Source organism: Myotis davidii, unplaced genomic scaffold, assembly GCF_000327345.1.
Source record: "Myotis davidii unplaced genomic scaffold, ASM32734v1 scaffold368, whole genome shotgun sequence".
NCBI classification, from domain to species: Eukaryota; Metazoa; Chordata; class Mammalia; order Chiroptera; family Vespertilionidae; genus Myotis; species Myotis davidii.
Window position 1 is genome coordinate 625771 of NW_006298786.1, and position 11547 is coordinate 637317.

General features: G+C 57.9%; 1 protein-coding gene across 3 annotated transcripts in view; it reads left to right on the plus strand.

Annotated features, from left to right (window-relative positions):
- The window catches only part of RASGEF1A (RasGEF domain family member 1A), a 28606-nt gene that overhangs the window by 7075 nt on the left and 9984 nt on the right, over window positions 1–11547 (plus strand). For all 3 annotated transcript variants that reach the window (XM_006774501.2, XM_006774502.2, XM_015570963.1), the window contains exon 2: window positions 10306–10506. In XM_006774501.2, the coding sequence (XP_006774564.1) occupies window positions 10306–10506 (201 nt within the window). The remainder of the gene's footprint in view (window positions 1–10305; window positions 10507–11547) is intronic.

Sequence of the window (11547 nt, forward strand, 5' to 3'; positions counted from 1 at the left end):
TCCCCTTCTCTGCCTTGGCCCACCCCCCCAAACCTGAGTGGGAAGCCAGTGGCTCGCGGGAAAGGGCAGGGATTCTCTGAAACCCTCCCTGTGCCTCCTCGGCCGCTCCATCCCAGTAATGGGATGTTATTGTGGACAATGACATTTTGTCCCCTGGGCAGCCGCGTAAGGAGCTGAGTGGACAAAAAAGAAGAAAAGAAGGAGGGAAAAGAAGACGAAAACCCCAGACTCGGCAGAATTTGTGTTTAGGAGAGCGAAGGGGAGAGGGCGAGATTCCTTCCGTCAATGCAGAGAGTCCTGGGGAGTGGGGAGGGATTCAGAAGAAAAATATGAATCACGCATCTGCAACAAAGCCTTACTGATCAGCATCTGTCCCGGCCGGCCCGGCCTCTGCAGAGGAGGTGCTGGCGAGGTGCTGCCTAGCTCCCGTTCCCATGGCAGCGGCCTCCTGGCTGGAGTCTGGCTTACAGCCCAGAGGGCACGGGAGGGTGAGCCTGGCCATCCCCATGGCATCTCTGAATGTCAGAGATGAAGCTTGGTTTATACGAAAACGGCCCCCGCCGCCCTCTGGCCCCAGTGCCCACTGGGCTGGAGGACGCAGAGTTGGGAGCTGCAGGGACGGGCCGGCGTGTCCTCCCAAGGACTTCCCTGGGGGAAAGTCCAAAGGGTGAGTGGGAGGAGGGTGAGAACTGAAGAGTCCTGTCAGAGGCGGGTCACCCCTGCCCCTCCCAAGCCCGGGCATTGGCCGAGCAGCCACCCCTAGGCCAGGGTTGCTCTGGGCCCCACGTGCCAGGACAGGGCAGTGCAAGCAGGCCATGAGCTCCACGGCTGGTCCTCCCATGTTTTCCTTGTCTGTGGAGGGGCACATTGGCTGTGCTGGGCATGATGGCAAGAGGGGCCAGGGACCAAGGAGAGCAGCAGCACCGGCCCCATAATCTGTGTCTAAGAAAGCAGCAGGTGACCTTGAGGACAAGTGCCTGTCAGTGTCCTATGTTCTGGTGTTGCCCAAACCAGCAGTCCCCAGGCATGCCCTGAGCACGGTGGCCCCATGCCTTGCTCACGGCCACCTGTGAAATAGGTGCTGGAGGTGCAGAGGAGGGTGCTGGCTCCCGCTCACGGGGTGCCCAGGCTTTCCCCCCAGCCCGCTGGGCCCCAGCTCCTGCTTGCAGCCACACCCTAAGTAGCCAGGGCTTTCTGGAGCTCAGGGGGACACATTTCAGCTCAAAGTTAGGAAGAGCCGAGAGCTGGGACTTGGAGGGGGAGGGACAGCCCCCAGCGGGGAGCTCCCTGCTTGGACCCCTCAGTTGCTGGGGGTTGTTGAGGTCGGGCCCTTCCATCCCTGTGGTTGGAGGATGCAGAGGAGAATTGGCAGCAGAGCTGCAGGAAGTGGGTCCCCAGGGTTCTGGGATCCAATCACCTGAGCTGCAGGGCAGACAGACCCGGGGCCACCTGGGCAGATGCAAGGCCTGGCTTGCAGGATCCTGGCTTCTAGAACCTCTTGCACCCACTGGAATCTCTGGAAATGATGGTGAGCTAAGCAAGAAGACTCTCAAGTACGTGTTGCTTGCCTGTGTTCTGTGCAGACGCTCCCAGAGGGCCTGGCACTGGCAGGTCCCTGGGCGAGTGCCACTTTGCCCCAGGTGGGGATGGAGTGGAACCGCATCCTAATAGTTCCAGAAACTTCAGGTCCCAGAGTGGGAAGGGGAGGGGTGTGCAGTGAGGAGGGAGGGACACGGAGCTTTCAGGAGCAGAGAATTAGAGAAGAGGGGAGAGGAAGGAGGACCTGAGAGGGCAGGTGGTTGAGCTGGGGGCAGGTAGCCCTGTGCTCCTCCAGCCAGAGGGCCCAGCGCCTGCTGCCTCTATCTGCCCCTCCCCCAGCACCCTGCACCACAGGTGGGACCACAGAGGCCATGGTGAAGCCACCATCCACTGCTGGTCTGCAGCTTTTGCCGCATTTTCTGGTCTATGAGCCCAGCTGGGGACACCAGGATCAGATGATGGAAGACTACGTGACATGAGGAGGGAATCAGGTGGTGCTGCTGCCCCTGCCACATGGCCTGGCCTATGTGGGGTGGGAAGCCTGACTCTTGCCATCTTGTGTGGCCAGAGGGAGGAAGCCCAAGACACAGGCCCCCGCCTCACAGCGCAGAAAAGACAGGCACAGTGCACTGCAGCCTGTCCCCAGCGTGACTCTACGCCTCTGTCCAAACAGGATGCCTCCCAGCACCCTCACCTCTCCCTCTGTGTGTTGCCACGGGCCCCCTGACTCACCAGTGAACACCCAGCTCCCACCCCCCGCCCCACGTAGGCAGGTTCTTAGTTACAATTTAGTCACAGGTCCCGGGGAGTGGAGGCCGCCTTCAGCACCCGATGGCTTTAGGAGGGCAGGGTAGCCCTCTCCCACTCCCCCTCGGGTGGTGTGAGTTCAGGGTAGGCCCACGCCCTCGCTCCTGCAGAGGACCCCCTAGAGTTTGCCCAAAGGTTTTGCATTATTTGCTCAGAGAATCTGGGGTTGGAGCCATGCACTTAAATAAGCATTTCACTTACAAATGGTGTTGACCTGAAACTTCCTGCTTAGAGTTCCCTGCTATGTAGAGTGAGTGCCCCCTCTGCTAATCCCGCTCCCCAGACTGGCCCCTAAGGGGGTCACCTGCCAGATCCTGCAGGAGGAGCCCACCTGAGGCCCATGCAGGCCTGGGCTGGGCTGGGCTGGAGGAGGGCAGGGAGGGCGCCTCCTCCCCCCTTCCCTTCCCCCCTCCTCCCTCCCTTCCCCCAGAGCTGTGGGAGGGGACTCCGTGTGACCTGAATCCTGGGGCTGGGGTGGGTTAGGGGCAGCCTGGCACAGATCCCCGTTTAGCAAGAATGACACAGGCGATTAGGAAATATTGATCTTGGAGTGAGTGAGCAAGTGGAAGTGCTCCAGGGCAGACTTTCCAGAAAGCAAATGAGATGGAAGGCGGGCAGGTCCGCAGGCCTGGCGCCCGCCCATCCTCTCGCAGGCTCTTCCTTTCCCAGGGGTCTCCTTCAGGCTCAGACGTCCCCTCCTCAGGAAGCCAGGGTCTTCTTCCTCTTTAGGGCACCATCAACTCAGGGCTGCTCCTGTGGTCCTCCAGCAAGCCAGCCGCAGCCGGCTCCTGTGGGCTCCGCAGGGCCGAGGCCCGTGTCCTCCATTGCTGCACCTCCAGTGTCCAGGCAGGCTGTGGGCGTGGATGATGAGTGAACGAATGGACAAGGGTAGGGCTCTGTGGAGCACCCCACCTCCCGCCACACCCCAGCACACATGACTTCAGAGAATCAGTCAGCCTTTAGAAGGTGATGGAGTTCACTCTGCAGATGGGACAGGAGGCCAGGGTCCCTGGCAGAGCTGGGCTCCCCTGGCCCTGGCTGGGTCCAACCACCAGCATGGTTCTCTCCCCCGCAGCGTCTTCTAGCTGCAGCGTGGTGCCTGCCCTGCTCCCCTCGAGGCAGGAGTGTTTGGAACCAGGACGAAGCTCGAGACAGCTCCGCTGAAGCACCCATTCCAAAATCTCTGCCGAAGTCTGGCCTCCTGATTAAGTGGCCGCCAGGGTGGGGACACAGGGCTGGCACCTGCTCCCTCCCGGGCGCCGTCTCAGTGTCTCCCAGATAACAGAAGGGGGACTGGCAATGTGTGTAATTTCCAGTTGCTAATTGTGATGCCTCACAGCTTGCTGAGCTAAAAATACTCTCTGTTTTGTTGAGCAGGTTAAAAAATAGAAGTGCGTGCGCTGCCTCAGAGAATCGCCCTGTGCACAGCCTGGCAGGGGTGCGGCTCCTGGCCGCTCCTCCACCTTCGGGAAGATTCCTGGGGCCTCATGCAGGATGGGCCCTGAGGGCCCTTTATGTATTTATGTATTTTTGTTTAATCCTCACCCAGGGTTATTTTTTCCATTGATTTTTTTGAGAGCGGAAGAGAGGAGGAGGGAGAGAGAAACATTGATGCAAGAGAACTCGTCGACTGACCAGGGCTGGGGAATGAACCTGCAACCAGTATGTGCCCTTGACCGGGAATCAGACCCACAACCCTTCCGTGTGAGGGCTGATACTCTAGCCACTGAGCACACTGGCCAGGGCCCTGAGGGCCATTTCTGTCTGGTGTCCAGGAAGCTGGGAGCCTCTTCCTTCCTGGAATCATGCAGAATGCCCAGGAACGAGCCTTTTCCCTTGTGCACAGCTGAGGGCTTCTGCCTGATGCTTAGAGTCGTGCAGGCCAAGGACAATGATGGGGGAAGTGACGGTTCCGAGAACGGGCTGGGCTGCGAGGTGGGCAGGCCTGGGCAGATGTGTGCCGGTCCTCGTCTGGGAAATGGGGGTCTGCATGCCCCGGGTGAGAGGGGTGGCATCGGGTGAGATGAGATGTGTAACGCTCAGCACACAGTGGCTCCAACTCCCGAGGATGAACAGACGAAAGAAAGCTTGGCTCTGCTTCCGTGTTTCTCAGAAATTTCCAGACTGCGGACTATAAGATCTGGAAGGGGTCCGAAAATTCTGGCTGTGCCCTGGGAACTTGCCCCAGAGCTCCCCTTTTTCACGGTTGAGTGGAGGCCTGACACTGTTCCTGTCCGCTAAGCAGGAGACTCCCCTTCCCACTGTCACCCACCGTCAGCTGGGGCCGAGCTGGCTGTGCCTGAGGCCAGCAGTTACCACAGATGCCACCTTCCAGTGTTTCTCCTTCAGGCCGTCTGGGCCGAGAGGCGCTCTGCAGACACCGGGTGCTGGGGGTGGATGCCCCTGAGCCCTGCCTCTCTCCCCAGCACGTGCCCTGGAGCAGGACTGGTCGGGGCAGTGGCCCCTCCCATGTGGCTCCTGAAGGATGAGGCCCCTGTCCCTCCTGGCCACCATGAGCCTCTTTCTGTCCTCCCCCTCCCTGCCATCCTGCTCCTGGGCAGGGACCTCGCCCTTGAGGGCTGGCACGCAGGACTGAGAGCTCCCTGTGAGAGCAGACCCTGGCAGGGGCACCCCAGGGAGGTGGCAGGGCTGCCCGAGCAGCTGTGGGCACAGGGATCCTGCAGGGATTGGCGGGTTTTAGAGTCACCGTCATTTATATCCTTTCCCAGGTACTGTTTGTGGCTTCAGCTATGGGAGGCCACTGGGCGGTGTCAGGCCTCCCCGGACCTGGTGGGGCTGTGGTACAGGAGGCAGGAAAGGCACCGGGAAAGGACGTCACCCTCACCCGGGCGACTAGTGCAAGTGCATGTAAAGGGATGTGAAGGTGTAGTGATTGTGCTGTTGGGTGCTCTCAGCAGGGCCTGACTGGGTGCTCTGACTGGGTGCACGCTGTGCGCTCGCTGTCAGAGGGAAGCCGGCCTGGGCCTCTGCCACAGCTGCAGCTCCTGGGACCAGGGGCTCCTGGGATGATGGATGGGGCTGTCTGTCTCTGAAGGCCATCTCAGGCACAACCCGAGTTTGGGACTAGGGCGGTGCCCCAGGCCACAATTGTGTACACATGGGTGTGCAGGGCTCTGGTACGCTCCTCTCTCCTTTGCTGCCCGATGGAGAGGCATGGGTCCCCCAAGGCCCTAGTTTGTTTAGACCACATGAGAAAGCACCATAGCAGGGAGTGGGCCTATGTCTCAAGCTAAAGTCTCTTGAAGAGGCTGCAAAAGGGAATTTCATTTGTAACCATCTGCAAAAAGCCCCTAAAACTCTCCTTTCCCCTCTCCCAGGGTCTCTCCCAGCACTGGGGCTGCCTGAGATCCCTCCTCTCCCTCTCCTGAGAGGCTCAGAAGTCTCCAGACCCAGGCTGCCCCGCTGAGCTGACCTCTTCCCCCCTGGGCCCTCAGTCCAGGCGGCTTCCATGCTGCCCATGCTTTGGCGCAATGTGCTCCTCAGCAGGTGTGCACACACATGCATTACACATGTGTGCATGGACTGTGCATGCCATGTGTGTTATGTATGTGTGCACACTGTGCATACACTTGTGCACTGTGTGCATGCTGTGTGTGCTATGCATGTATACACATTGTGTATGTGCGCTGTGCATGTGTATATGCAGTGTGCATGCTGTGTGCGCTGTGCATGTGTATCTGCAGTGTGAATGCTGTGTGTGCTGTGCGTGTATACACACTGTGTATGTGTGCTGTGTGTGCTGTGCATGTGTGTATGCAGTGTGCATGCTGTGTGTGCTCTGCGTGTATACACACTGTGTACGTTTGCTGTGTGTGCTGTGCATGTGTATATGCAGTGTGCATGCTGTGTGTGCTGTGCGTGTACACACACTGTGTATGTGTGCTGCGTGTGTTGTGCATGTGTGTATGCAGTGTGCATGCTGTGTGTGCTCTGCGTGTATACACACTGTGTACGTTTGCTGTGTGCGCTGTGCATGTGTATCTGCAGTGTGAATGCTGTGTGTGCTGTGCGTGTACACACACTGTGTATGTGTGCTGTGTGTGTTGTGCATGTGTGTATGCAGTGTGCATGCTGTGTGCGCTGTGTCTGTGTGCATGATGTAGGGCAGTTGCAAATGCTCAGAAGCTAAAGTTTTTTGTCTGAGGCCCCACAAAAAGCTTCTGACCTAAGTTGTGTTGACTCAGAGCTCCAGACTGTGCCCCCTGCAGGCTGGACCCAGGGTGGTCTTGCCCTGTGAGGGACCTCAGGGACTGTGTGAGTCAGTGGGGCAATAGTGCCCCTTCCCTGGTACCTCCTGACCAGAGGGTCTGCAGCTTCCACAGTGGGAGAGGCCAGTGACTCAAAAAGCACCAACTGACCAAGGAAACTACCCATGGGTCACCTTCTGAAACCAGAACTAAGTGATCTGGGGGAGTTGCCCGCAGCCCATGGGCCTCAGGTGGAGTGCTGGGGCCCGGGAAGCAGTGATGGCACCACAGAGCAGTTGAGGTTGCTGAGGTGCCTGGGGAGCCCGCCTTTGTTATTTCATCCCACAAACAACAAACTTAAATTTCAGCAAACTGTTATTCAAACCAGTAATAAATTTCATCCCAGTGAGCACCATGGGCCAGGCTCAAGCCGGCAAGAGGATGTGAGGGTCATTTTCAGCCTCAAGCACCCTGTAGTCTAGGGATTAACCCAGGGAGGCTTCCTGGAGGTAGTGACACCAGGACTGGACTTGGAGACCCTAAGATTTCCTCGGCCAACTTCCTCCCCACTGAGCTTCTGTTTCAACATCTGAAAAATGCAGGATGGCTCTAGTCAGCGGTTCTTGGCCTAACCGGCATCGGAACCCCGGGAGGCCGCAGGGCCCGAGGGCGTGCATGTAACATGTTCTGTGAGTCCGGGCCCCCATCCTGGAGGGAAGCCTCCGTGGGCCGGGGCCTTCCATCCTGCCGTGTGCCGGGACTTGCCTTGAGCTCTGCCCTCCTGGCAAAGGGTTCCCAGGGGATTCTAAGGCGCCTCCAGGTGTTTGGCCAGGAGGCTCAGTTGATGTGCTTTGGGAGGGAGTTTGCTCTGTTTGTGCCCTCCTAGGAGGGCAGCAGCCTGTGCCCTCTCATGGCAGGAAAATAATCTTGACTACGGTTTGCTCTGCACAGAAGAGAAGCTGAGGCCACATGGCTCAGAGCTCAGCCCATTGGGTCAGAGAGCCGGCTGGGGCGAGGGACAGTGGCATCATTGCAAGGTCACACCGAGGGCCAAGGGAGCCCTGCCCCGGGAGGAGGAGGGCACGTGGCTGCCTGGGGAGGCAGGCACTAGGGCAGGGCACCTGCTTGTCAGTGACCGGACAGGGCGCAGCCTGACCATGGCGCCACCAAGGCAGGAAGGCCCGGCTCCTCCACTCCGACCTCAGCCCGCCTGCCCTCCCTGTTGGGGCTGTCTGAGCAAGGGTGTGTGAGTGTGAGTGTGAGTGTGTGTGTATGTGTGTGTATGTGTGTGTGAGAGTGTGTGTATGTATGTGTGTAGATGTGTATGTATGTATGTGTATGTGTGCGTGTGTATGTATGTGTGTGAGTGTGAGTGTGTAGGTGTGTGTGTCTGTGTATGGGTGTGTATGTATGTGTGTATGTATGTGTGTGTGCATAGGTGTGTGCGTATGTGTGTAGGTATGTGTGTGAGTATGTGTGTGTAGGCGTGTGTATGTATGTGTGTATGTGTGTAGATGTGTATGCGTGTGTATGTATGTGTGTGTGTATGTGTGTATGTATGTGTGTGTGTAGGTGTGTGTGTGTATGTGTGTGTGTGTGTGGGTGTGTGTGTAGATGTGTGTGTAGGTGTGTGTGTAGTTGTGTGTATAGGTGTGTGTGTAGGTGTGTGTGTGTGAGTGTGTGTGTGTAGGGGTAGGTGAGAGTGTGTGTGTATGTATGTGTATGTATGTGTGTATGTGTGTGTGTGTAGGTGTGTGTGAGTGTGTATGTGTGTGTATGTGTGTGTGTATGTGTGTATGTATGTGTGTGTGTAGGTGTGTGTGTGTATGTGTGTGTGTGTGTGGGTGTGTGTGTAGATGTGTGTGTAGGTGTGTGTGTGTGTGAGTGTGTGTGTGCGGGGCGGAGGCGGGGATTAGGCCACACCTGCAGCATGAGGGAGAGCTAGCCTTCAAGGCCTCAGGCTGGCAAATCCCCAGAGAGCCCCTTCCCGGTGCGGCTGCTGCCTCGGGCAGTGAGGACACTGCCGTCCAAGGGCTTGACTCTCCCAGGCCTCCTGAGAGCCCTGGGGACAGTGGCGTGAGGTGGGACCCTCTGCTCCATCACACATGGCCAGGCCACTGGGACGGCCCCAGCACGGGAGCACCCAGTCCCAGGGCTGCTGCCCGACATCTACGTGTAATAGGCATGTCGAATCCAGCATGCCCCCAAGCACATTCCAGATCTTTCCTCAACCCCACGCTCATGCTTTCCCCGTGCTGGTTAGTCGCCGGGCCGAGGCCATTCTGTAATGTCCAAAGTCGGCCCCTCCTCCTCTGCTGTTGCTGGCGGTGTTGGCAGCGACCTTGGACCTCGGTTCTTGAGTTCGGCAAATTCTAAGAGAGTTTATTTAGAAAGTTGCAGAGGTAGTAGAAGGGCCCTTGGAGCTTAGGAGGGAGAAGGCAGAGGTAACATGCTGGGGGGAGGGAGGGAGGGAAAGGGAGAGGCCCTGCTGGGTCCATCTCTGGAGGGTTTTAAAGGCTGGCATTGCCTTAGCTGGTTTGGCTCAGTGGATAGAGCGTTGGCCTGCGCACTGAAGGGTCCCCAGTTCTATTCCAGTCAAGGGCACATGGGGTTGCAGGCTCGATCCCCATTAGGGGGCGTGCAGGAGGCAACCAATCAATGATTCTCATAATTGATGTTTCTATCTTTCTCTACCTTTCTCTCTGAAATCAACAAAAATACATTTTAAAAAATAAAAATAATAACAAAAATCAAGGCTGGGCATTTAGGGAATTGAGGGGAGGATCTCAGTAGAATATTCACCAGCTTTAATCTGATGAGCCAAAATGAGATTGATTCCCCTGACTTTGTCCGTCCATGGCAAGTGGCACTAATTGGGTTTCTGCTCTCTGTCCCTCTGAGTAGGGTGGTTTAAGCTATTTACCCTCTGGTTGAGAGGAAAGGGGCAGCCATCTACTCTTAAGTGTCCTTGCTTAGGGGAGATAGGATTTTGGGATTTCCTAGGTGGCTGGAAACTTAACCAGGTGGGCTGGTTAAGTATCTGTCTCAGTTTCCCTATTCCACTTGTCCGGGAGAAACAGCAGGCTGCCCTCTGGCCCTGGGCGTGTGCATGGCCCGGCTGGTCCCTCTTCAGACCATTCTACCTGCTTATCCCCTCCACACACACTGGCCTCAGGACCTTGCACCTGCTCTCTCTCTGCTTCAAATGTTCCTTTCTTATCCCAGAGAGCTGCACAGCTGGCGCCACCCGTGTGTGCCAACCCCCCTACCCGAGGCGGCCTGACCCACCCCCACCTCGCGTGCTCATGTTCTCCTCCAGGCACGGGCATCGCTTTTTTCTGCCAGTGCGGTCTAACCCCAGGGGCACGGCTGTGTGTCCCGTCACCTGGAGTGAGGCCTGGTGTGCATGGAGCAGGTGCTGAAGACACCTAGCGGCTGCACACCTGTCCGCTTGAGCTGATGTCTATGATTTAAAAAAAAAAGATTTTAAATTGATTCTTAGAGAGTGAGGAAGGGAGAGAGAAAGAACGAAACATCACTGTGAGAGGGAAACATAGATCGGCTGCCTCCTGCACCTGCCCTGACCAGCGATCGAGCCCGCACCTCTCAGTGCACAGGAGGATGCTCAAAAAACTGAGCCACACCGACCAGGGCTCAAGCTGATGTCCGACGGCACCCTACTCACCGGGAGGGCCAGGGGGGACCTGGCAGAGGCTCCTTTGATGCCTTATGTCCTGTTCTTCTCTTGCAGGAAGCTATGCCCCAGACGTCCATCATCTGCTCCAGCGTACTTGGGCCCAGCTGTAGTGGACAGGTGCCGCCGGGCATGGGGGAGCGAGGAGGTGGGGCCGGCGGCTCCGGGGACCTCATCTTCCAGGATGGCCGCCTCATTTCTGGGTCCCTGGAGGCCTTGATGGAGCACCTGGTCCCCACAGTGGACTATTACCCTGATGTGAGTGCTGGGCCTGGAGAATGGTGTGGTGGGGGAGGAGGGTGACCTGGGCTGCAGGGGAAGCTGCTGCCTGACAGGGAGGGAGTATCAGGGGAGGGGCATGGCGGGCCAGGGGGAGGGACTTCTCTGTGGCCCCCAGGAAGGTGGACGATGGCCCTAGTGGTGCCAGCAAGTGACAGGTTCTGTGCAGGGCCCGGGGGAGGAAGAGGAGTCTGAAGGGCCAGCAGGTGCTATGGAGTCCTGTGAGGCCTCACCCTGCACGTGTCCCATCCCTGAGCTGGGAGCTTTGCTTTGTGCATGAACCGTCATAGTCCAAAGTGAAGAGATGACAGCCTTGCACGACCGCCAGCATTCGGACCCGCCAGCACCCGCACTGCAGGGGCAGCTTCCACCTGCCGTCCAGATCCGCCCTCTTCACCTCAGCATGAGACGGGCATGGCCGGACCAGACGGGACCAGAGAGAAAGAATTCCCTTGTCACATGGGGGTTCCTCTGCTTCTGGGAGCAGCGGGCCTGCCTACTCCCTTTGAGACCCAAGCTGGGCCGGCCTTTCCGGTGCCCACTTCGTCCCCAGGGCAGAGCTGGGCTTTCTGGCCTTTGAGAGTCAGGTGTAGCCTGTGGGACGTGGGGGAGATGCTGGCTGGCGTGGCTCAGTGGTTGAGCGTCGAGGTTCAGTTCCCGGTCAGGGCACATTCTCGGCTTGCGGGCTTGATCCCCAGTGCGGGGCGTGCAGGAGGCAGCCAATCAATGATTTTTCTCTCATCATTGATGTTTCTATCTCTCTCCCTCTCTCCCTGCCTCTCTGAAATCAATAAAAATATATTTAAAAAAAGAAGGTGAGGGAGGAATCCCCCCCCCGCATGCCCCCCAGCTTTTATCTGAGGGTGCTGGAGACAATTAAGCTTCCAGGGATCCTGGCCTCCCACCAAGTCAGACACCACCTCCCTCCTGGGGTGCTGTCTACCCTTCCATCCACAACTTCCTCCTTCTATCCACACCCCCTCCTTCCATCCACATCCCCTCGCTCCATCCACACCCCTC